The 23,978-nt window shown below is 56.0% G+C and overlaps 3 protein-coding genes across 26 annotated transcripts in view; all 3 read left to right on the top strand.

Annotated features, from left to right (window-relative positions):
• Positions 1-131: 131 nt before the first annotated feature.
• USP19 (ubiquitin specific peptidase 19) lies at positions 132-11,631 on the top strand. 18 transcript variants are annotated; one of them, XM_053897199.1, is made up of 27 exons: positions 132-380; positions 1,786-2,045; positions 2,300-2,335; positions 2,507-2,635; positions 2,722-2,855; positions 2,932-3,231; positions 3,340-3,556; positions 3,686-3,842; positions 3,954-4,025; positions 4,141-4,256; positions 4,364-4,578; positions 4,663-4,858; positions 4,942-5,075; positions 5,185-5,343; positions 5,432-5,542; positions 6,005-6,115; positions 6,197-6,298; positions 7,073-7,213; positions 7,305-7,423; positions 7,660-7,797; positions 7,897-8,210; positions 8,314-8,424; positions 8,512-8,728; positions 8,812-8,964; positions 9,060-9,220; positions 9,302-9,480; positions 10,480-10,989. In XM_053897199.1, the coding sequence occupies exons 2-27, from the start codon at positions 1,922-1,924 to the stop codon at positions 10,705-10,707; spliced, it is 4,074 nt and encodes a 1,357-aa protein (XP_053753174.1). In that variant the 5' UTR covers positions 132-380; positions 1,786-1,921; the 3' UTR covers positions 10,708-10,989. The 18 variants fall into 18 exon arrangements, with proteins under 18 accessions (XP_053753174.1, XP_019272321.1, XP_019272318.1 ...); XM_019416776.2 differs by having other exon boundaries at positions 4,358-4,578; XM_019416773.2 differs by having other exon boundaries at positions 3,340-3,562; positions 4,358-4,578.
• A 3,137-nt stretch (positions 11,632-14,768) lies between these two features.
• On the top strand, positions 14,769-21,767 carry QARS1 (glutaminyl-tRNA synthetase 1). Its single transcript, XM_019416792.2, has 24 exons — positions 14,769-14,918; positions 15,070-15,217; positions 15,575-15,684; positions 15,843-15,918; positions 16,330-16,394; positions 16,995-17,048; positions 17,185-17,245; positions 17,602-17,673; positions 17,779-17,864; positions 18,042-18,128; positions 18,540-18,639; positions 18,751-18,829; positions 18,911-19,019; positions 19,125-19,255; positions 19,363-19,455; positions 19,567-19,704; positions 19,792-19,879; positions 19,965-20,108; positions 20,240-20,344; positions 20,534-20,626; positions 20,745-20,872; positions 20,965-21,031; positions 21,106-21,231; positions 21,625-21,767. The coding sequence occupies exons 1-24, from the start codon at positions 14,802-14,804 to the stop codon at positions 21,673-21,675; spliced, it is 2,328 nt and encodes a 775-aa protein (XP_019272337.1). The 5' UTR covers positions 14,769-14,801; the 3' UTR covers positions 21,676-21,767.
• A 1,255-nt stretch (positions 21,768-23,022) lies between these two features.
• QRICH1 (glutamine rich 1) overlaps positions 23,023-23,978 on the top strand; it is a 52,413-nt gene continuing 51,457 nt past the window's right edge. For 2 of the 7 annotated variants that reach the window (XM_019416791.2, XM_019416788.2), the window contains exon 1: positions 23,024-23,139. The gene's annotated coding sequence lies outside the window, so the exon portion shown is untranslated. Of the gene's footprint in view, positions 23,140-23,752; positions 23,866-23,978 lie in introns of those variants that run through there. The other 5 variants (XM_019416787.2, XM_019416786.2, XM_019416790.2 and 2 more) reach the window with 3 other exon arrangements.

The following is a 23,978-nucleotide window of genomic DNA, read 5'->3' as shown; positions in this document are numbered from 1 at the left end:
CCTCAGGAAGGCACCAGCAGGGCCAGGGCGAGGCCAAAGCACCGGAGCCCCGCCTCCTCCGTTCGGGCCCGCCCCGGAGCTGCCCGTCGTCGCATGCCCACGCCCACCGGAAGTGCGTCACCAGCTAGGCTCTCAGCCACCCGCGGCCGTAACTAGAAGTCGAAACAAAACAAGCGGCTGAGGCGGCGGCGACGGGACGGGGGAGGGGCGCGCCGGAACCGGAACCGACCAGACGCCGGAACCGGAACCGAGAGCGGGTTGCCAGGGCCCTAACAGGGCTGGCGGCGGCGGCCTCGCTCGGTGAGTGGGACGGGCCGCAACTCGCCTGTCTGGCAGGAGCCAGGGAGGCCGCGACGCGGGCCCCGGGCTGCCTGTTCAAGGTCATGTGCCGTGCCAGTCTCGACTCCTCGAACCCCGCGGCGTACCGGGCCCACCGATGCGGGCGGGGCCGTTACTCTACGCCCATGGTCGGCTTCCTGCCTCCAAGAGGGCTGGCGGCGAGCGAGGGTGGCTTCCTGGAGGAGGTGGTGGAGGGCGCAGGATTTGGAGGCTGGAGCTGAGTCGCAGCCCGGCCAGGGCGCTGGTCTGTAGTCAGTAACCCCGCGCAGCCGTGTAGGCCTACATGGTCTCTAGACAGACTCTTGTTTCGGTGTCGCCGGGAGAATGGGGAGGGACGGGACCTTAAGCTGGGGCCTGGTGCAAAGAGGTGGAGGGTGTCCACCCCTCGGCTCTGGATCTGTCGTCATTGAAGATCCAGCCCACCAGCCCCCCATAGAAGAACGTTCCTCTACCCCCGCCACACATACACGCTGGGGAACACAGAGTAGTCACTGTTTGCTCTGCTCCCGTCTCAGGCCAGGCTTGAAGCTGCCAGGGGTCCTGGATTCATTGTTCATCCCTACCCTTATCTCAATTTTGAGAACTTTATTTTGGATGGAAAAACAGCCCAGAATCTACTGGCGGGTTTGAGGGAAACTGGGTAGGAGGTCGCTAGCCCACTTCTCATGAGTGAGTGGATCTAGGAAGGAAGGGGATGCTGTCTGTTTCAGTCTCAAACTGGATACCCAGCCGGCTTTGGCTCTGGGGCAGGATTGCTGCTGAAAGGGTAGTGTGACAGCTGGATACCCTTTTCACCCCAGCTTTTGCAGTCCCCTCTCTGCTTGGGACAGCAGCTGGAGAGAAAAATCTCTTGGGATGTAGGAAGAAACCCCAAACAGCACATGGGAATAGTTTCAGAGGAAGGTGGGAGTTGGCAGGCAGCAGGTGGAGCCCCTTAACCCCAGGACCTTGCCTGTGCAGTGGTAGCACCTGAGTTGGGCCTGTCGTTAGCCACAGAGCCTGGTCCCCTTGCTGCTTGGTTGTCTTCTTTCTGCCTTCCTCCTTCACCTCCTACTTCTCGGGTGGTGACTAAGCAGCCAGTGAGAGTGAGGAAAAGTGAGCACCCTGCTCAGAGTGCCAGCCCTGTGGGCTGGAGCCATGGCTCCTTTCCAGATTGGTGGAGGAGCCTGGTTCCAGGCCATGGCTGCCCTGACCTGGCACCTTCTCAGTGAGGCTCCCATCTTTGTGGGTCTGTATGGCAGTCAACTAGGAGTCTCTGCCAGAAGTTGTCATTGCCACTTGTATTGTTTATTTCCTTTTCAGAATAGTCCGAGAGTGTCCAGGGCCACATTAGGTGGTGAGATATTGCTCTGTAGGGTTAGTTGTATCCTGGGTTGCTGAGCTCTGGTTGTAACCAAGGAGCAAATTGTTGGGCCTTGGTAGTGATCACTGCTTCCTTCTCATTAGGCTGTCAGTTCCTTGTTGGAGAATTTGGCCACAAAGAGTTGCCAAGATAGCTGGGCCAGGAAGAAAGCGCCGTAGCCCTGACCCAGACGCCGTTGCCGACCCTGGGGCACTCTGGCTGTCGACCAAGCGGCTCAAGATGTCTGGTGGGGCCAGCACCACGGGCCCAAGGAGAGGTCCCCCAGGACTGGAGGAGGCCACCAGTAAGAAGAAGCAGAAGGATCGAGCAAACCAGGAGAGCAAGGATGGAGATCCTAGGAGAGGTGAAAGTGGCATTCCCAGAATGCTTGTGGTCTCCTCCTCCTGCCTTTTGAGCATACAGATTGGGGGTTGGGAGATGACAGTTCTTTCTGTGTTGGTCTGATACCAAGAGAAGAACCCACAGCAGGCTGGGTAGAGCCTCAGCTTTGAGGTCTGCATACTTGGCTGTGATACTGAAGATGGTGCTTGGTGGAGTGGTGGGGTCTTGGAGGCTGCCTCCCCATCATCATTTCCCTGTTCTTTTCTTTGTTGTCAGGGTCAGTGTCCTCTCGGGAGGAGCAGGCCAAAGAGGGTGAGTAATGAATTGGCCTTTTGGATGCTAGAGTGCTATGGGTGAGGAGGGTGTACTGGGGCTATAGCCTTCATCTGGAGCAGTCCTGTTAGGGTTGGGTCTGTGGCACCTGCTTGTCCCCATTGGGAGTTTATGGAGACCCTCACAGTCTTGTTGGTACTCCTCCTACAGAGTTGTTGCTTGATTGGAGGCAGAGTGCAGATGAGGTGATTGTCAAGCTGCGTGTGGGAGCGGGTCCCCTGCGGCTGGAGGAGGTGGATGCTGCTTTCACAGACACAGACTGCGTGGTGCGGCTTCCAGGTGTGCCCATCTGCCCTGAGCCCAGCAGTGTATTTGAATCCTCTGATATTCCTCACCACAGTTCACTGCCCTTATTCTATTTCCAGGTGGTCGGCAGTGGGGTGGTGTTTTCTATGCTGAGATAGAAAGTTCTTGCACCAAAGTACAAGCCCGCAAGGGTGGCCTCCTGCAGCTGGCACTGCCCAAGAAGGTGCCTCTGCTCACATGGCCCTCTCTTCTGGTAAGTTCCACAGCAGAGTAGGGTAGGGATACCCAGTGTGGTTGACAGGGCCTGACTGCTGTATCTTTGGTAGAAGAAACCTCTAGGGACCCAGGAGGCGTTGCCAGGGCTGCGGTGTCAGGAGAATGGGCAGGAGCCATCTCCCATTGCCCTGGAGCCAGGCCCTGAGCCCCGGCGGGGTAAACAGGAGGCCCGGAACCAGAAGAGGGCCCAGGGCCGTGGTGAGGTAGGCGCAGGGGCTGGCCCCGGGGCCCAGGCAGGGCCCAGCGCCAAGAGGGCTGTGCATCTCCGCAGAGGGCCAGATGGGGAAGGGTCCAGAGATGGGCCTGGACCCCGGGGCGATGCCCCCCCCTTCTTGGCTGAGACAGCCACCCAGGTGAGAGTGGGGTACCTGTGGGAGATGGGAGGGTAGAGAGATGGACTGTAGTGGGGGGCCACCTGCCAGACCTAGGGCTGATCCTGCCCACAATCTTGCCACAAATAGGCTGAGGCTGAGGAACAGCTCCGGGTACCACCGCTGAACCCCCAGACCTGCCTTTTGGGTTCAGAGGAGAATCTAGCACTCTTGGCAGGAGAGAAGACCGTGTCCCCCAGGAATGATCCAGTCTCCCCAGCCATGGCTCGGAGCAGAGATCCTGAGAAAGGTGACCGTTCCAAAGAGGAGATGGCAGAGGCAGCAGATGCTCTAACCTTGGTGGATGGTAAAGGTGGGGCTGGGGGTGGTAAGCAGAGCCCTAGGTTGGGTTGCAAGGTTGGTGGATGGATAGGGAATAGAACAGCCACGGGCTGGAACCTGTCCTGGGCGGTGCTGAGCTGTGGTTTCAATGTAGAGCCGGAGTCCATGGTGAACCTGGCATTTGTCAAGAATGACTCATATGAGAAGGGCCCGGATTCAGTGGTGGTGCATGTGTATGTGAAAGAAATCTGCAGGGACACTTCTCGAGTGCTTTTCCGCGAGCAAGATTTCACGCTTATCTTCCAGACCAGGTGGGTGGGGTGGCAGGAGACGGGGCAGACAGTGCACTTCAGGCAGGACATTGTATCTCATGCTTTTCTTCCCACCCTTCCTCCTGCCCTGCCCCTGCTCTGCTTCTGCAGGGATGGAAACTTCCTGAGACTACACCCAGGCTGTGGGCCCCATACCATCTTCCGTTGGCAGGTGAAGCTCAGGTGGGTGGTTCCTGGCCCCAGCACTATGCCTGTCCCACCCTGGGCTCCATCTCCCTGGCCCATTTAGCCCAATATCCACTCCACCTAAGTCCCTGAGCTCAGCCTTTCCCCACAGGAACCTGATTGAGCCTGAGCAGTGCACCTTTTGCTTCACGGCCTCTCGAATTGACATCTGCCTCCGAAAGCGGCAAAGTCAGCGCTGGGGGGGCCTGGAGGCCCCAGCTGCACGAGGTCTGCACACGAGCTCCCTTCATTGTCCAGCCCACATTACTCGGACCCTCATCCCCACCACATGCTGCTAACCACCAGCCCCCTCATTCCCCCTTTTTAAGGTGCAGTGGGTGGTGCAAAGGTTGCCGTGCCGACAGGTCCAACCCCTCTGGATTCAACCCCACCGGGAGGTGCCCCCCACCCTCTCACAGGCCAGGAGGAAGCTCGGGCTGTGGAGAAGGAAAAACCCAAGGCTCGATCTGAGGACACGGGGCTGGATGGTGTGGTGGCCCGCACCCCCATGGAGCATGTAGCCCCAAAGCCAGAGCCACACCTAGCCTCGGTGAGAATCCTGGGTGGGGAGGGCCAAGGTTAGAGGCTGGAGAACCTCAGGGCTGCTTGCTCATGCCCCTCCTTGCTTCCACAGCCCAAGCCCACATGTATGGTGCCTCCAATGCCCCACAGCCCTGTGAGCGGAGATAGTGTGGAGGAAGAGGAGGAGGAAGAGAAGAAGGTGTGTCTGCCTGGCTTCACTGGCCTTGTCAACCTAGGCAACACCTGCTTCATGAACAGTGTCATTCAGTCTCTGTCCAATACTCGGGAGCTCCGGGACTTCTTCCACGGTGAGAGCAGGGCCTGGAGCCCAGGGCTGTGGCAGAGGGGAATCTTTTCCCTGCTCACACCTGTACTTGGCTGCTGTCCCTAGACCGCTCCTTTGAGGCTGAGATCAACTACAACAACCCACTGGGGACTGGTGGGCGTCTGGCCATTGGCTTTGCTGTGTTGCTCCGGGCACTGTGGAAGGGCACCCACCATGCCTTCCAGCCTTCCAAGTTGAAGGTGATCTGTGGCCATTCCTACCCCTGGCTAGAGTGGGTGGGGAAGGCTGACCAGCTGGGTACAGGGTGGGTGCTGGGTCTCCGTGCTCACACTTGGCCCCTGCATCCAGGCCATTGTGGCGAGCAAGGCCAGCCAGTTCACAGGCTATGCGCAGCATGATGCCCAGGAGTTCATGGCTTTCTTGCTGGATGGGCTGCATGAAGACTTGAATCGCATTCAGAACAAGCCCTACACAGAAACTGTGGATTCAGATGGGCGGCCCGATGAGGTCAGTCAGGGTTGGGGGCAGAGGTGGGCATATCTCATGCACATCCCAGTCCCCAGGGCTCCTTGATCCTCACCACTCTGCTCCTCAGGTGGTGGCTGAAGAAGCATGGCAGCGGCATAAGATGAGGAATGACTCTTTCATCGTAGACCTGTTTCAGGGCCAGTATAAGTCGAAGCTGGTGTGCCCTGTGTGTGCCAAGGTGTGAAGGGCTCCCCTGGAAAGAGGCTCCTAGCTTGGTCTAGCTAGCTTGGTCAAACTGGGGTTGGAGGCATGTGCATCTTTAGATGCTGTTTGGGCATAGAAGCTGACGGAGGCCTTTGGCTGCTTTGTGGGCTGCAGAAATCAGGCTGGGTAGGTTTCCTGACTGAGGTTAAAGGGGTGTTTGGGCGCCAAGACAGCGATAAGGTGGGGCAGGGGTATGGGTAGTATTGGGAAGATGTGGGGTACAAGTGAGGGGCAAATTGATAAGTGGTGAGGCTGAGCAGGGCCTCGATTGCCAGAAAGACCCTTCTAGCCTGTCTGGTGTTCTCAAACCTGAGAGTTTGCTGGTTGGCTCTGAGGCCCTGAGAGCCATCCGAGTGCCTGGATTGGGCTCCCTGGGTGTGAGCATCCTGTTCCCAACTCCCTGTGCAGCCACCTAGTGCCACTTGTGCATCCGCAGGTCTCCATCACTTTTGACCCATTCCTCTACCTGCCAGTACCCTTGCCACAGAAGCAGAAGGTTCTCCCCGTCTTCTATTTTGCCCGGGAGCCACACAGCAAACCCATCAAGGTGAGAAGTAAGCTCCTATTTCTGGGCAATCCCGAAGACCCTGGTCCACCTCCCCCAGGGTCTCTACTCTTGTCACCACAGTTTCTGGTGAGCATCAGCAAGGAGAACTCCAGTGCAAGTGAAGTGTTGGAATCCCTCTCTCAGAGTGTCCACGTGAAGCCTGAGAACCTGCGTCTAGCTGAGGTATATCTGTCTTTCCTCAAGCTCTTACACACATGGATCTGTGTATGTACTTAGGGTGTGTAGTCACATGTGGATGGTTATTGGCATCCGTGTACATACACACAAATGTGCGTGTGGCTGCACAGTGGTGCGCTAGGGGTTGAGGCATGGGTGAAACCAGGCTTTTGGGCTGTGTAACAGAAGTTCTGTAAGTTCCCAAGGTTCCCATCATCAGTGTTTACTCCCCCTTTGGGTGAGGGCCCTCAACTGCTTTTCTGTCTTCCAACAAGAAACTGGAGCTGGAGGGCTACCTTTCCCCCCAGCTGTTGTTCTCCCTCCATCCTGCTACTCCCTCGTATTATCTAAGATTCGTGTGCTAGTCTTCCCCTAAGTTTCCTAGCTTCCAGCCTGGAAGTGCTCTTTTCTTTGGGGATAGAAGTGGGAAGGAGCCTCTTCAAATGTGACCCCTCCACTGTAACAGCCATGTTGCAGTCTCAGGACCCCACTAATTGATAGCAGGGTAGAGGCCTTCAGTGTGGTGAAGTGCTGGTTTCACCAGAGTACTGGTTTGGTTGATACTTTCCCTAGTCCTGACTTTCAGGCTCTCTGAAGCACCCGACTGCTTATTTTCTTAGGCACTGAGGCTGGTATCAGCAGAGGCATATGCTGCTTTGGGGCCACGATCCCCACTCTGCTGCCTAGACCCAAGTTCAGGTCCAAGCTTTCTTGTGCCCTGGGGCAGGGCTATAGAAAGGGCTTGTCCTCATATAGGATCTGTGTGTCCTCTGTCCCCAGGTGATTAAGAATCGTTTCCACCGTGTATTCCTGCCCTCCCACTCATTGGACACTGTGTCCCCATCTGACACGCTCCTCTGCTTTGAGCTGCTATCCCCAGAGTTGGCTAAGGAGCGGGTGGTGGTGCTAGAGGTGCAGCAGGTGAGTGAGGACCAACCTGATGGCACAAGGCCCTGTGGGAGGGGGCATTCTCAACCAGGCTGGCCTTGCTGAGCCAGACAACCCACCCTAGCGCCCCCAGGTGCCCAGCATCCCCATCTCCAAGTGTGCAGCCTGCCAGCGGAAGCAGCAGTCAGAGGACGAGAAGCTGAAGCGCTGTACCCGGTGCTACCGCGTGGGCTACTGCAACCAGTGAGGACCCCCGCGGTCCCCCCCCTTTCCCTCCTCTTCACATTTCATTTGCCACTCTATCTCCTCTCCTCTCATAGAGGCACATGTTTTAAGCCCTCCGCCGATCACTCTACTCTGCCAGACTCTGGGGGAGGCGGGGCTGGCATACCCAGTTCCCAAGGCCAGAGGCTAGCCCCTGGTGGAGAGTTAAAAGAGGTGGGGCTAAGGCCCTATTCTTACTTCCTCCTTCTCTCCAGGCTCTGCCAGAAAACCCACTGGCCTGACCACAAGGGTCTCTGCCGCCCTGAGAACATTGGCTACCCATTTCTGGTCAGTGTACCTGCCTCACGTCTCACTTATGCTCGTCTTGCTCAGCTGCTAGAGGGCTATGCCCGGTAAGTGTCTAGTGGTTGGATGAGGGTGTGGTAGTTGGGGGAATAGAGACGCCAGGTAGGCTTGTCAGGATTCTTACTTGCCTTGCTGCCTGTTGCCAGGTATTCTGTGAGTGTATTCCAACCACCCTTCCAGCCTGGCCGCATGGCCTTGGAATCCCAGGGCACTGGCTGTACTACGTTGCTCTCTACTAGCTCCCTGGAGGCTGGGGACAGTGAGAGGGACCCGATTCAGCCGCCTGAGCTCCAGTTGGTGACCCCCGTGGCTGAGGGGGACACAGGGGTCCCTAGGACATGGGCGGCTCCTGATCGGGGCTCTGTGCCCAGCACCAGTGGAGTTTCTTCTGAGGTGCTGGCCAGTGGGCCTGTTGAAGTTGGCTCCTTGCCTGCTGGTGAGAGGATGTCTCGGCCCGAAGGTAAGAGTCTGGTGAAAGGCTCCGCAGCTGGGTAGGGGAGTTTAGTGGGAGCTTGTTTAGGTCCTGGTAGTTAGGGGAGCTCTGATTATATGTTTTTTCACAGCTGCTGTGCCTGGATATCAGCACCCAAGTGAAGCCATAAATGCCCACACCCCTCAGTTCTTCATCTATAAAATTGACGCATCTAACCGAGAGCAGCGGCTGGAGGACAAAGGTGTCTGAGGCTATGGGTGGAAGCCATGGGTAGGCTGGGCTGGCCGTTCTCTACAGCTACATGACGCCTCTCCCTGCCCATCTCTAGGAGACACCCCCCTGGAGCTGGGTGAGGACTGCAGCCTGGCTCTAGTGTGGCGGAACAATGAGCGCCTGCAGGAATTTGTGTTGGTAGCCTCCAAAGAGCTGGAGTGTGCTGAGGATCCAGGCTCTGCTGGTGAGGCTGCCCGTGCTGGGCACTTTACTCTGGACCAGTGCCTGAACCTCTTCACTCGGCCTGAGGTGCTGGCGCCTGAGGAGGCTTGGTGAGGATGGGGTGGCAGGCAGGTGGTTGGGCAGGGTGGGGTGGAGATCTGCTGGTCTTAACCTCACCTGTGTCTGCTGTCAGGTACTGCCCACAGTGTAAACAACACAGAGAGGCCTCCAAGCAGCTGCTGCTGTGGCGCTTGCCCAACGTACTCATTGTGCAGCTCAAGCGCTTCTCCTTTCGGAGTTTCATTTGGCGTGACAAGATCAACGACCTGGTGGAGTTCCCTGTTCGGTAAGTGATGAGCCCTGGTGATGGTAGTCAGGTTATAGGGGGTACCATCCTGGGCACCTGTTGACTCTTTGACCTTTCTCTGGCTGGGACCACAGGAACCTGGACCTGAGCAAGTTTTGCATTGGTCAGAAAGAGGAACAGCTGCCTAGCTACGACCTGTACGCTGTCATCAACCACTACGGAGGCATGATTGGCGGCCACTACACTGCCTGTGCCCGCCTGCCCAATGACCGCAGCAGCCAGCGCAGCGACGTGGGTGAGGGCACATGCAGCCAGCAGGATAGGTGGTAGGCGTGGGGGTGCAGGTTATGTTCACACTCTTCCCACTTCACTGTAGGGTGGCGCTTATTTGATGACAGCACGGTGACAACAGTAGACGAGAGCCAGGTCGTGACGCGTTATGCCTATGTACTCTTCTACCGCCGGCGGAACTCTCCTGTGGAGAGGCCCCCCAGGGCAGGTCACTCTGAGCACCACCCAGACCTAGGCCCTGCAGCCGAGGCTGCTGCCAGCCAGGTGAGGCGCTGGGGAGGCTTCATAGGCTAGTGAGCCCGATTCATAGACGGGAGGGGGTGGGGCACAGCCTCCTCTCTTCCAGCCATAGGCCCCTGGAGCTTTGGGATTCATGATCTTCTTACATCAGAGTCCTAGTTAGAGGAATCCCCATGCTGTAGTGACACTTGTAAAAGGTGCATGCACAGCAGCACGTTGCTGTTGGCATGCATACAGGCACCCTCTTGGCACAGGCCTAAGTAGCTGCTCTGAACCTCACCGGGTAGGATGCCATAAACAGACTGTACCCGACACTCACCCAGCTTTCCTCTGCACCCTCCTCACATGCCAGCCAGCCCACAGACTCTCATTTGTCATCACTCCCTTGTTCTGATGTGCACTCAGGACAGGGCCTGTCCAGACTGGCCATGGGCTAGGGTGGCCGCCACCCTCTGAGGTGAGCATCAGTTCCTGCTGAACCCTTGGGGTCTTCCGTCCCTTATTGACATGGGATGCCATAGGTCTGGTTGGTGGGCACTGCTGCATCTCTCTTTGGACTTGTTTCCTCCTTGCTGCCCTCTTCTCCCTTGAGCCCTCTCTGCTCAGATGCAGAGGAATCCCAGTAGAGGACAGTGGTCACTGTCTATCGGGACATGGGTGGGAGGGAGCCAGATTACTCAGGTTGACAGCTCTATCCTCCATGAGCTCCTCTGTGGGAACCCTGGGCTGAAAAACTGACTAGCTAACCATCCCCCTCCAATCTCCATGAGAAGCTGCATGTCAATTGGGAAGCTTTTTGAGGGAGCCAAAATGCTGTCAAGATTCGCCTGCCCTGGTGCTCTGTCTAGACAACTCTGCAAATGGCCCATTTGGCTCCCGCCTGCCCACCTCCCTGCTGCTTGACTTGGGATGTGTAAGGAGTTAGTGCCAGTAGTCTTGGGTGGGAGCATCATGGCCAGGGGACACTGGGTCCCTCCCTACCCTCCTGCCCCAGGTGCTGATGGCCGTTTCCACACACTGTAGGCTTCCCGGATTTGGCAGGAGCTGGAGGCCGAGGAGGAACCAGTACCTGAGGGGCCTGTGCCCCTGGGTCCCTGGGGGCCCCAAGACTGGGTGGGCCCCCCACCACGTGGCCCTACCACACCAGATGAGGGCTGCCTCCGGTACTTTGTTCTGGGTACCGTGGCAGCTTTGGTGGCCCTCGTGCTCAACATGTTCTATCCTCTGGTATCCCAGAGTCGCTGGAGATGAGCTCGACTGCAGGCAACAGCTGTGAGCTGGCCCACCTGCCTGCCCATCAGGCAATGCCTGCCTCTGTGGTGGGGACCAACTCTGGGCTTGGGCCTCAGTGTGTGCGTCTGGTGGGTGAGGGTGGGGACTGTGGCTCCTGCCGGGACAGAGCATCTAGGGTGGGTATCTGTCCAGCTGTTTGTCCATTCATCCTGCTGCTCTGACCTGTGGCATGGGGCTTAGTCCTGCCCAAGCAGCTTCCTGTATTTCAAGTGTTAATAAAGCGAGACTGTTCAGGCCCGATCTCGTCTCTCTGTCTCAACGCCGCTGCTGTCTGCGCCTGCCTTGGGGCCCTCCCTTGGGTGCCGGGGCTCTGAGCCAGCACCCCCGGGATGCCAGGCAGCATACTGGGCAGCCCCCAACCCCTGTCCTCATATTCTGTTGCAGGGACTAGGCCCTGGCCAGGCCCCCGAGGTGGCCCCCACGCGGACAGCCCCTGAACGCTTCGCCCCCCCTGTGGACCGCCCAGCCCCCACCTACAGCAACATGGAGGAGGTCGATTAGCAGGTCCCTGGCTGGTGGGGGAGGTGGGGACTGGGTTTGGGGAATCTCCCACAGAGGGCCAGCTCTTTGCCGCTTCTCCTTCGCTAACCCAGAGGACACTGGCTTCATCAGTGGGGGTTGGGGGTGTGATTGAGGTGGGAACCTCACAGGTTGGGCCCTTTTGTCAGTTTGACCCTCCCAACCAGTGGACCTTGGCTTCTCCAGCCACTCCCAGTGCCGCCTGATTTGATTCTCAGTTGTACCTTCAATTCTTTCTGACTCGCACCATAAACGTTATATAATTTTATTCTAAAAATTGTAATTTTTTTTTTTTTTTTTTGCATTTTGGAAGTGATTGCTGCTGTTTAAATATATTTTAAAAATAAATGATAAATAAGCAGACTTAGTGACTATGATGCACCAGGTGCTGTGGCCACCTCTCCCCATCGAGAGGGGAGGGGTGTGTGTGTGTGTGTGTGTGTGTGTGTGTGTGTGTACACACGTGTATATAGGTAGGTGTATTAAAGACCCTGAAAGTGCTCTGGTCTGAGTAGAGATGGTGGGGTCCCACTGTAGTCCCTGTGGGTCATGAAGCCCCGAGTGCCATCAGCTTTCTGGGGCCTACCTGCTGTCCTTTGATCCCACCAGTTCTGGGTCTCATATGGAGGCAGCTATGGTGGACATCACTGTCAATATCTTCTACCTAAAGGATGGGTGAATACCCCATGAGGCTCCAGAAGTTGAGGTAAAAGGTGCAGGCACTGGAGTAGCCTGGAGCTGACTGCCAGACATGTCAGGGAGGACTTGTTAGGGAACAGGAAGCACTGGGAGTATTGCCTTCCTCCTTTCCTAGTATCAGGTTTTTCTTTGCTGTAGCCTGAGCACCATCTGGATCTCTTAGTGGAGAACAGAGCAGGGGAAAAATGCTGTGGTGAGAGAGACCCTGCTCCACAAGGAGGATAGGCAGAGAGACCAGAGCTCATCTTGGCTGCTTTCATATGGAGGGAGGGTGCAGGGTCCTGGCGGGCCATTTCTTCCCTAGAGTCCCTGAGACCTTGGCTCCTGGCCATTGCCCCAGGCTGTTCACCCATAGTGGGTCTGCAGTCTTGTCCTAGTTTCAGACCCCTGTGACCTTGTGAGAAGCTTCCTTGACTCTCTTCATGGATAATGTTGCTTCTTCCTCTGTCCAATTGCTTGGAGGTAAGGATGGGTGTCTCCAGCTGGAGGAGATGGGGACCAGAGGTACTCATGAGGCGAGTGTTAAGATAAAGCCAGAAAGAGTATAAGGCAGGCAGCGGTGGTACAGGATCCTGGCAGCCCTGTAAGTCCATCCCTGTCCCAAGCCTCTGGGGCCAGTCATACAAGAAGGTTAGCATGTGGGCCTTGCTAGTACCCTTTAGCCTTGGCTGGAGTTGGGGGGGGCAGCGAGCAGAGGGAGCTCTTGGAGAAAGCTACCGTGACCAGTGTTGGCTTTTCTCTATGGGAACAACAGCACAAGGGCCGTAGTGGGGTTGCTGGCTGGGGGGTGGGGCTGGGGTTGGGAGCCTGGAGAGCTGGAAGTGAGAACCTGCAGAAATGGTGGAATTGCAAGATGACTGCCATTGGCTGGCATACTGTGGAGGGCCTGCTAGGTATGGGGTACAACAGGATTGTGCTGGGTCTTTACTGTGTGCAGCTCCAAGTGTCTAGCCACTGGGGGTCTGCCTGTACTGGATGCACTGATCAAGGGGGTCCGTCCATCCCTGACCTGCTGCTGTTGTGTCTGCCATATAACCTTTCTGTGGCATCTGCACTGTGGCTCTACTGCCTCTGTGCTGTCAATTTATGCCCCGGGACCCTGCTTCTTCCCATGCCACAGCTGGGCCTTGCAGACTGTTGCCTGGCTTTTCTCCTTGTGATCATCTTTTTCTTGATTTTCTTTGAAGTGGTTTGCTCATGCAAACTAGCCAGCCCCTGGGCTGGGCCATAAAATTTCATGATTCTGTCCTAAATCCTAGGGCTCCAGAGGACTGGCTAGCCTGCCACTGCCTCTGGTGGCATTCTCGGTAGCACTGGTGGGGCTACCACTTCATCCTGTGACGTGGAGCCACAAGGTCCACAGGGTAGGCACCATCAGAGAACCAGAAAAGGGGTTAGTCCCTGACTCCATTGAGGGGGCCATCACCAGACCTGCAGGACTCAGTGATGGTGGTGATGGTGCTGTAATAAATCCTTTGGTGGCATCAGGTACAGAGCGGACAGTGGATGTGGCAGGCACTCTTCAGCATAGGCACCTTTGTAGTGGGCTAGGCACCTGTAGCTGTAGACTCAGCATAGGGCTGGTGTGGCTGAGGCTCCCCTTCTTGGTGCCGGTCTATGGCACCACTGTACTGCATCCCCTGCTCAATCCCCTACACCTAGTTGGCCTTGCCTGGGCTGAACATCAAGCTGGTGTCATGGGGAGCCAAGACACAGGACGAGACTTAGATATTGATAGAGTGTGTGGCACCTGGATGTGGTCATCATGTGGGACCCAGATGTAGGCCCAGAAATGAAACTTGGTCATTAGTGGGATATAGCCACAAAGCAGGACACAGAATATGGACAGATTGGTCAGGATCCTGCCCAGTTCTTGAAGGTCCACGAGTATTAGTGACACCAAAGCCTCAAAGAGCCTGAGTTCCAATCCCAAATTTGGGGATCTCTTCACCATGCTAGCAGCTCCAGTTCCACAAAGAAAACAGACTGTTCTGTTTTAGCCCCATTCTCAGCAGGTCCTAGAAGTCCAGTGAGAGACTGTGGCGAGACCCTCCCAAGCACAATAGGTATCCTCAAGACAGTATTTCATCTGCCCCACCCTATCCCAACTTCAGTAAAATGCCTTGTCAAACACTTGCAGATGGTTTTCAAGGTCTAACTTGCTGGTGGTTTTCGTGACATTTGCATGCTTTGAAAGGGGAGGGTAATTGTGACAGAAGATTTTAAAACCAAATCATTACAGAACATCTACGAGGTGCTTCCTGGCCCAAACCCCTCTCTCTCCTGACCAGGTGTGTCTAGGTGGGCGCCTGAAAAGTGCCAGACTTACAGAGCCCGCGCTTTATCTTGACTGGATTTCCCGGGCTTCATTTAGCTCAACTGTTTCCATGACAACTCCAAAGCTGTTACGTCAGAAATGTGACAGGGACTCGCAATAGCTCCCAACAACGGAACTAGGATGGTCCCAAGGTTCCCAGGGCTGAAGGAAAAAAATGGAAAAGCAAAGGGCCATGCCTGCTTCTACCTCCTGCTTCTGTGCTGAGCACCTTCCCTCCAGGTCGGCGGCAAATCTCCCTTAAAGTCCTATCGCCCTCTACCCCTTAACCTCCGCAAAAGACCGCGAGCGCAAAAACGGAAGTGAAGCGCCCGGAAAGGCGGGTTTGGGCCGGCTCTGCCTTTTAAAGGGCGCTGAAGACCCTGGCGAGCCCGCCCCCTCCCTTCAGGAAGGCTACCATTGGCTTTCCCTGGCGGCTTCGCTCTCTTATTGGTCAGTGGGCTAATGCCAACGTGCAGATTGGCCCTAAAGTTTTCTTTCGGTTTCCGGTGTGCCAGCGATGGCGGCCCTGGACTCCCTGTCGCTCTTCACCGGCCTTGGCCTGAGCGAGCACAAGGCCCGGGAGACGCTCAAGAACACGGCTCTGAGCGCGCAGCTGCGCGAGGCGGCGACCCAGGTGCGAGTCCCTCTGTCCTTGGCCTGGGCTGTCGACTGTGCCCCAAAGCCGGGCTGGGTCCCGATCCCGATCCTGACCTACCAAACTTGTCTAACTCAGGCTTTTCTTACTGGGCGTGGGGCTTCTCTCCTGAATCTCCTCGGACTCCCAGGCGCAGCAGACTCTGGGCTCCACCATCGACAAAGCCACCGGGACCCTGCTCTATGGCTTGGCATCCCGACTCAGGGATCCCCGGCGTCTCTCTTTTCTTGTGAGCTATGTAGCCAATAAGAAGATCCACACCGAGCTCCAGCTGAGCGGTGAGACCCCTGCCTGTCCTCCCACTTCCACCTCCAACTCCTCCCTTTAGCCAAGACCGCTGTCTGCCCTTTCTGTCAAGTGCCCCAGCATTCTCTAGATGCTTCATACTGCACTCCTCTCTAAACCCAGGCCCTGGCACTGAAGGATGGAGAGGGCCACCCCTGGTGAGACTGACTGGGGAATAGTGTAGGTCTGAGGGAAAGCCTCTTAACTGTGGTCTCAGGGCTTCTCTAGGGTGGTGCAAGGCTTAACCTCTGAGGAGGCAAAACTGTGATTGGGGTTTCATCGGGGTAGGTAAGGCCTTGTCTACCTACTTCTTGGAGCTGAGATGTCACTCACTGATTCTTCTTTCTCAGCTGCCCTTGAGTATGTGCGAAGTCATCCCCTGGACCCCATCAACACCCAGGACTTTGAGCAGGAATGCGGTGTGGGTGTCATGGTGACCCCAGAGCAGATTGAGGAGGCTGTGAGTCTTTCCTTAGGCATTGGGTACCTCCTTAGTGCTGATCCTGGAAAGGAGTGGCTCCTCTTCTTCACCCAGGCAGACCCAGGGTGAGACTGTGGGTGCCTAGTGCATTTCTGAAGAACGCTTTTCTGAACCACATTGGTTTGGCTTTCTTGCAGGTGGAGGCCGCCATAAATCGCCACCGGCCCCAACTCTTGGAGGAACGTTATCGTTTCAACATGGGACTGCTGATGGGTGAGTAGGGCCTGTGTCAAGGGACTATATTGTTCTCTCTGATCATGCCTTTTTTTCTGGGTGTAAGTGAGAGAGAAGAGGGAGGAATAGAGCATCTTAAAAGTGGTCTGGTTGGGGGAGGTGGTGGTGTGCCTGGGTGGCTCAGTCAGTTGAGTGTCTGACCCTTGATTCTGGCTCTGGTCATGATATCACAGTTTGTGAGCACAGAGCCTGCTTGGGATTCTCTCTCTCCTCTCTCTCTGCCCCTCTCCCCTCTCAAATAAACAAACATTAAAAAAAAACAAACCAAAAAACAGTGGTCTGGCTGGTCCCAGGCTCTGGTTCTTGAGGTCAACCAGGACCTTTTCAAGGAAGGAGGGTGGGAAGTGTCCTTCTTGGCCTTTCTGCAGCTCCTTGTGCCCATGTTTCTAGGAGAGGCTCGGGCTGTGCTCAAGTGGGCAGATGGCAAAATGATCAAGCACGAAGTAGACATGCAGGTGGGCAACTCCTTGAGCTGAAGCAGGCAAAGACCCTGCCATGGACAGTGCCTAAAGTCCACTGAGGGGTAATTGGGAGTGGGAGGGGAAGAGACACTGTCCATATTCTGATGGTGGATAGTAGAGCCTGGTGTGGAGGGGCAGCACCTTGGTGGGCAGTGAGAGTCTTGGGCCTCTGGATTGTGCCTAATTTGGGGTGAGTTTCTTTACTCCGGACTTAAGTTGCCTTATATTGTAAATAGGGGTGATAAGTTGCCTTATATTGTAATAGGGGTGCCTTCATCTCAGGATGATGGCATAGAATCACAAGCGGCTGATGGCTGAGGTAGATTGTTATCTTGATGCTGAGCCCACAGTTACTCTCTGTAAATGGCAGTTTTTGTTACCTGTTTTGCTACCAGTTTTTGGACTCTCAGGGGGAACAGAGCATTTGAGGCCAGCAAAACCATGTGAGGAGCAGAAGTGGGATGGGCTAGGTAGGTTTTTCAAGGCAGTGCTTGTAGGCAGGCCAGGAAGCCCTTAGGTGGGTGGGCAGGTTCCATCAGGTGCTTCTTGAAAGAGAACACTCCTGTTTCAGCCCTGACTCTGGTTTTTGCTCAGGTCCTTCACCTTCTGGGGCCCAAGACGGAGAATGATCTAGAGAAGAAGCCCAAGGTGGGGCTGAGTATGGTCCTGGGTCCCTGGGGATGAGGTGGGGTGGGCTGAGACTTCAGGCTGGCGAAGGGAGTATGTGACTCCAGTGATCCCAAGACCAGGAGAGACCCTGACCCAATTTCTGGGCTTCTCTCAGGTGTCAAAAGCTCGGCCAGAAGAAAAAGACCGGAGGACAGCAAAGGATGTGGTAGAGAATGGTGAGAGACTTGAGGTTTCTGTCTGATTCAGCTCCCTGACTTCTGGGCTTTCACCTGATAGGTCCTTACAGCCTAGTCTCCTTAGGCCATTAGCATACTCATCACCCTGCCTTCTGCTGCCAGACTGGAATTCCTGGTGTTTCCTTTGTTCCCATTACCCAGAGACTAGTATGAGGAGAACTGAGAAGTCTGGCTCTGTATCTTATCTCTGTGGTTAGGGAAAGAGGGGCCTGCTTGGTTCTATTCTGGTTGCAGGATGTAGGTAGTACTGAGAGGCAACTCCCTGAGCTGAATGGGATAGTTAGCTGTGTTTAGAGGATCAGAGGATTAAGTTTTCCTTGTTCTATTCTTCACAGGTGAGGCTGCTGGTCAGACCCTGTCTCTGATGGAGCAGCTCCGAGGGGAGGCACTTAAGTTCCACAAGCCTGGTGAGCAGGCAAATCAAAACCCTGGGGAGGGTGAGCAACTCTTACATCCAGAGTATGGAGCATTGGGCTGCAGCCCAGTCCTCAGGTTTATTCTGGCCCTGGCAGGTGAGAACTACAAAACCCCAGGCTATGTGACCACTCCACATACCATGGATCTACTGAAGCAGCACCTGGAGATCACTGGAGGACAGGTGTGTGGAAGTACTGCAGGAAAGTTAGTGCCATCAACACTTGCCAGAGGGCCTGGGCTGCTTTCATGCTGCCCCATCCAACCTATCACCAGAGCCTCCCTGGCAAGGGGCATCTGTTGCTTTATAGTAGTCTTGAGTTCTGGTTTAATTTCTCTGTTCCCATTTTCTTTATCTCAGGTACGTACCCGGTTCCCACCAGAACCTAATGGAATCCTGCACATAGGACATGCCAAAGCCATCAATTTCAACTTTGGCTATGCCAAGGTGAGTGTGTGGGAATCTGGCAATCAGGGTGACCACTTGCTGCTCCCTTGATTGGATACCAGAAAAGTGTCCTTGCCTTTCCTTCTGCTCCTATAATGTTTCCAGAGCAGACAAAGGCCATGGAGGAGAATCACATATGTGATAGGTAGCTAGGAATCCATTGGGCTTATTGGGGAAAAGTTCTGGGTGAGACAGTGAGTTCAGCTTTGGGGAAATGCCCAGTGCAACCCCTCAGGCTTAGAAAGAGGCTGTTTGGAGTTGGTGTAAGATTCCTTGTTTAAGGCATTTCGATACAGAGGATGAATGAAACTTCTGAAGGCATTTCAATTCTGACCTGGGAGAGCTCATTTCAACGAGTTGGATTTTGGGAGCTAATGATGTGAGAATTCACATATTCTGTGACTCTCCTAGGCCAACAGTGGGATCTGTTTTCTGCGCTTTGATGACACCAATCCTGAGAAGGAGGAAGCAAAGTTCTTCACTGCCATCTGCGACATGGTGGCCTGGCTGGGTATGGGCTGGGCAAGGCCTGGGAAGAAAGACCTGGTGGTCTTTCTTGGGCTATGGCTTGCCATTGGGTATCCCTGGTTGGATGTTCACATTGTTCCTTTTTCTGCCCCAGGTTATACACCTTACAAGGTGACATATGCCTCTGACTATTTTGACCAGCTGTATGCCTGGGCTGTGGAGCTCATCCATAGGTGAGGCCAGGTCCATGATGTAGAGCCAGGCAGGCTGCCCAGGACATAGCTATCTTGGGTGCTCACACCTTTTCCCCATAGGGGCCAGGCGTATGTGTGCCACCAGAGAGGAGAGGAGCTCAAAGGCCACAACTCCCTGCCCTCACCCTGGAGGGACCGTCCTATAGAGGAGTCACTGCTGCTCTTTGAGGTGGGATTTGGGGGGTGGGGGAAGCAGCCGGATCTTTGTGGGTCAGGATGCTGAGAAAGAGATGCCTCTGTGCTGAGAGGCAGCCTGAGGCCTTGCTCCTGTCAGGCAATGCGCAAGGGCAAGTTTGCAGAGGGTGAGGCCACACTGCGGATGAAGCTGGTGATGGAGGATGGCAAGATGGACCCGGTGGCCTATCGAGTCAAGTACACACCACACCATCGCACGGGGGATACCTGGTGGGTGTGAGCATGGGGTGGGGCTGTGGAGTTGTAGAGTGGGGTGGTGGGCCATGGGTAGGGCAGAGTGGGGTTGGATGGTGGGGCCCATTGCCTATGCCCTGCAGGTGCATCTATCCCACCTATGACTACACACACTGCCTCTGTGACTCCATCGAGCACATCACCCACTCACTCTGCACCAAGGAATTCCAGGCCCGGTGAGGGAGCTGGGCCCATGGGTGGGTAGGGCCAGTGGGATTCTAATAGCCCTTCCTGTGGTGTCTGTCTGGTCTGAGGTGGCCAGACCTGACCCTCCCTTCCCACCCCAGACGCTCTTCCTACTTCTGGCTGTGCAATGCATTGGATGTGTATTGCCCTGTTCAGTGGGAGTATGGCCGTCTCAACCTTCACTATGCTATTGTGTCTAAGAGGAAGATTCTCCAGCTTGTGGCAGCTGGTGCTGTGCGGTAGGTGTAATCGTTTGCCTCATTATACGTTGGCGGTACTAGTGGCATGTACTGCCAAAGGGCTTTTCACCACCTCCTTGCCCACAGGGATTGGGACGACCCACGGCTCTTCACGCTCACAGCTTTACGTCGGCGGGGCTTCCCGCCTGAGGCCATCAACAACTTTTGTGCTCGGGTATAGCCCAGTGGGTTTGGTGGGCAGGTAGGGATTGAGGACAGCATTTGCGGTGTTGCTGACTGATGCTGATCTTTCCTGCTAGGTGGGGGTGACAGTGGCACAGACCACAATGGAACCCCATCTGCTAGAAGCCTGCGTGCGTGATGTGTTGAATGACACAGCCCCACGGGCCATGGCTGTGCTGGAACCATTACAGGTCATCATTACCAACTTTCCTGCTGCCAAGGTAGGTATGCCTCAATGTGTGCATGCGTGCGTGCGTGTGTGCGTGTGTGTGTGTTGGGGGTGGTGCACCTGGGTCTGGGCATGGGGGGTCTCAGTGCCTAGTGTGACTCAGACACCTATCTCCTGCTATAGTCCTTAGACATCCAGGTGCCCAACTTCCCAGCTGATGAGACCAAGGGCTTCCATCAGGTTCCCTTTGGACCCATAGTCTTCATTGAAAGGACTGACTTCAAGGAAGTAAGTGGGTGTGGAGGGTACTGTTTGCTGCTAAGCCCAGTCCTGAGGTCCCTTTATCCTCTTCTGTCAGCCCACCTACTTCTTACTTCAGATGAGTCAGTCCCTGCCAGACATAGAGATGGGGGAGAAGCCTCTTGTATCTATTTGACCCATTCAGTCTCTTGTGTCTGCATCACTTCCTACCTCTAGGAGCCAGAACCAGGCTATAAGCGCCTGGCGTGGGGCCAACCTGTGGGCCTGAGGCATACAGGCTACGTCATCGAGCTGCAGCATGTTGTCAAGGTGAGAGCTGGCTGCAGTCTTCCTACCTCAGTGCCTGCTGCAGGGAGGATCTGGGTACGTGCAGCTTCCAGTCCTTTTAGTGGTTCCCAGGTCTAATTGCAGGCCCCTTGACTTCCAGGGTCCCAGTGGCTGTGTCGAGAGCCTGGAGGTAACCTGTAGACGGGCAGATGCTGGAGAAAAGCCCAAGGCCTTTATTCACTGGGTGTCACAGCCTCTGACATGTGAAATTCGCCTCTATGAGCGACTGTGAGTGAACAGAGCTGGGGTGCGGGCAGATACAAGATGGGCATTGCCTGCTGTGGCTACCCAGCTGGAGTCTGACCTTCTTCTGGCTGCAGATTTCAGCACAAGAACCCTGAAGATCCTGCTGAAGTGCCTGGTGGATTCTTAAGTGACCTGAACCCGGTAGGCTCCTGGGGTGTAAGGTGAGGGTGGTGGGTCTCCCTGGCTGGATGGCCACCTGAGTTCCCTCCCCACAGGCATCGCTACAAGTGGTGGAGGCAGCGTTAGTGGACTACTCTGTGGCCCTGGCAAAGCCCTTTGACAAGTTCCAGTTTGAGCGGCTTGGCTACTTCTCCGTGGATCCAGACAGCTGCCAGGGACAGGTGCTTTTTACCTGCTTGCCCTTTCTACAACAATGCACTTGTGGCAGCCATTTACTGTGGCATTTACTTTGCCAACATTCCCTTAGTTAACTGAGTTGGGGTTCATGTTTTACTGATGAGGAAATGGGTTCGGAGGTCCATGCACAAAATTTTGTATGGACCCTGGCTTTCTTACTCCTCAAGGTGTAGGGGTCAGCCATAGTGGTGGTTATAATCTTTATAAAATGGAGGCCCAGAGCCATCAGTCCCCTACTCACAATCATAAAGTTATTGAGAACCTGAGTGTTCTGACCCTCAGCTCCTCAGGGATGAGGTGAGGGTAGGATCCAGTGAGGTCTGGGCCTTCTAGTCTGGTTCTGGCTTGGTTGTCATTCTTCCCCTTCTGCCATCCAGCTTGTCTTCAACCGGACTGTCACACTGAAGGAGGACCCAGGAAAGGTGTGAGCTGTAAGGAAGCCCCATGGACCTACCTCATCCTTCTGGAAGCTAGGGGTACCCAGACTCCATGTCAATAAAGAACAGCTAAATTCCCTGGAGTCTGTGTGTTATCTGTCTGCACTTCCAATCTCTGAGGACCTTAGAGATTTGCTGGGGGTAGGGAGGAGGTGCAATGCACACTGAGCAATACGGACAGCTCTGAAACCACTGTTGCATTTCTAGCGCTCAAGGGCAGGAGCCTGGGCCTGCCTGATTTGAAATCCTCTGCATCTGGTCTGAGAGGCACTGGCAGGATCTGGGTGTTGTTCTACTGTTAGGAACCTTGTGCTAGAGGGATCTGGAAGGTTTATGTCCGCCTGTGTGCCTAGGCAGATGAAAACAGACTTGGTTCTCCATCCAGTCATTCAGCAAATAATTATCGAGTACCTACTATGTGCCAGGCACAATGAGACGAGGAAGACTTCTGTGGTTTGCCTTCTAAGATGACCACCTAGTTGGGGAGACAGAGAGTGACTAGGCACTGTGCAAGAGAGATCTCCCTGGGGACTGCAAGGCTGGAGGAAATTCCTGACCCAAGTCTGTGCCTTAGACTACTCTCAAGAAGTGACTCCTTAGGGAACCCCTAAGGACCAAGATGTTTGCCAGGGCAGGAGAAACAAGTGCAAGGGCCCTGAGGCCCTTTAAAGGAAGTCTACAGGAGAATGGTTGCCCTCTGGGGCAGTGTGGGCTACAAGTGAGGCCCACGTGTGCCTGCAGCTTTAACACCCTCCACATTTTCCCTGTATACAAACACAAGGCTACCCAAGGCCTGCTTTAAGGTGGACTGGGTTGCGGAAGGCTGGATTAGGATGACAGCAGATTGAAGAGGGGGTTCCCAAATGTTAAGGACTCCTGCTGGAAAGTGACTAAGGCCTTACCAGGTTGCATTATGGTATGGGGGCGCAGGGCCTAGATCTGGGGCTATGGGCGCTACCTTAAGCAAGAGACCGGGCCCCGCCCCACGTGGGGCTGCGCAACTGAAGGAGGCCTGGGATGGCTGCTGAAGGTTGGTCCAGACAGCAAGTTTCGAGCCCCAACCAGCCCAGGCTCCAACTCCAGGCCAATCTCCGGCCCTGGCTCCACCCAGCACGGAGGGGCGTCCGAGGGCGGGGCGCTCCGCCCTACACTCCAGGCTCTTCTTGCGGTGTCTGGGGCCCGAGGCCAGGCCTCTAGCCTCGGCAGAAGCGTTCCCTTTAAGTTTGGCCAGGAGGCAGCCTCAACTCTCGCGGGATCCGACGCTTCGGTTATCGCGAGAGGGGCATTCGGCACCCATTGGCTGTGAGGGTTGAATGTAAGATGGCGCCCAGGGAGCTGTGAGGGGAAAATCCTGTCGATCTTGGAGCGGCGACGGCGGAACCGGGGCCCCCAGCGGTGCGGTGGGGCCGGCGGGTAGAGCGGCGGCGGCGGCGGCGGCGGCGACGACGTCGCCGGGTGAGGGCTGCAGTGGGGGCAGGGATGCGGCGAACCTACGGGCCTGAGACAGCGGGCCCACCCCACACAACGGCGGGCGGGGGCGGGCGGGCCGCTGCCTCTGGGCCCAAGAGACCTCGGGGCGGCTCCGGAGTGGAGAATGTCCCTGGGCTCGCGCGCCCCCGCCCCTTGTGGGGTGTAAGACAGGCAGGTCGGGGACTCGGGTGGGCGCGGCGCGCGAACGCGCACTGGTGCTCGGGCGCGCTCGGCCCTGTTTATACACGGGCGCGCGCGCGCTGTGCGGCCCTCCCGGTGCGCGTGGCCGCCGACGTGCGCGTTCCCGGTCCGGATATCTCGGCTCCTGGAGCTGCGGCCCTTGGGCAAAGAGCGGCTTTCTGTGGCGCGCGCCCGCCCGCGACCCCCGGCTTCGGGGCGCGCGCCCCGCTGTTGGGTGGCGGCTGCGCCGCCGCCGCGAGGACGCGCGGGACACCTCTGCTGCGTGGAGCGGCGGCGAGCTGGCGGGCGGTTCGCAGTGTGAGGAAGGTTGTGGGTTGGGCCCTTCCTGCTCTGGTGACGTCCCCGGACCGCCATGGCCTAGGCCTGGGGAGAAACCAACCGGCTTTGCAGTCTTGCGGTTCCGCTCCTCTAAGAGGCGGGCGAGATTGCTCGTTCTTCTGGAGGAATGCAGTGACTTGAGGCCAATGTGCGGGAAAGGTGCTGCCCTGTTTCTGAAACAGAACCCTGTAGGTTTGTGAGGGCAGCGAGCCCCTTTGAGTTTCCTCACCTTGTTCTGGTGCTTTGTGCTGGAGAGGGAAGGTTAATCCTTTAAGGCCTTTCGGCGGTACTTGCTTTCTTGTCAT

The sequence above is a fragment of the Panthera pardus genome, unplaced genomic scaffold (genome assembly GCF_024362965.1).
Source record: "Panthera pardus isolate Hobbes unplaced genomic scaffold, ASM2436296v1 HiC_scaffold_8, whole genome shotgun sequence".
Lineage (NCBI taxonomy): Eukaryota > Metazoa > Chordata > Mammalia > Carnivora > Felidae > Panthera > Panthera pardus.
The sequence above is the reverse complement of the archived record's forward strand: the minus strand, read 5'-3'. Positions and strand labels throughout refer to the sequence as shown.

Coding starts and splice junctions, on each gene's coding strand:
- USP19 (XM_019416771.2), top strand. CDS start 1,922: ATGTCTGGTGGGGCCAGCACCACGGGCCCAAGGAGAGGTCCCCCAGGA. Junction 2,856..2,928: donor TCACATGGCCCTCTCTTCTG/GTAAGTTCCACA, acceptor TATCTTTGGTAG/AAGAAACCTCTAGGGACCCA. Junction 7,798..7,896: donor CTGCTAGAGGGCTATGCCCG/GTAAGTGTCTAG, acceptor GCCTGTTGCCAG/GTATTCTGTGAGTGTATTCC.
- QARS1 (XM_019416792.2), top strand. CDS start 14,802: ATGGCGGCCCTGGACTCCCTGTCGCTCTTCACCGGCCTTGGCCTGAGC. Junction 17,049..17,184: donor ATCTAGAGAAGAAGCCCAAG/GTGGGGCTGAGT, acceptor GGCTTCTCTCAG/GTGTCAAAAGCTCGGCCAGA. Junction 19,880..19,964: donor TCAACAACTTTTGTGCTCGG/GTATAGCCCAGT, acceptor CTTTCCTGCTAG/GTGGGGGTGACAGTGGCACA.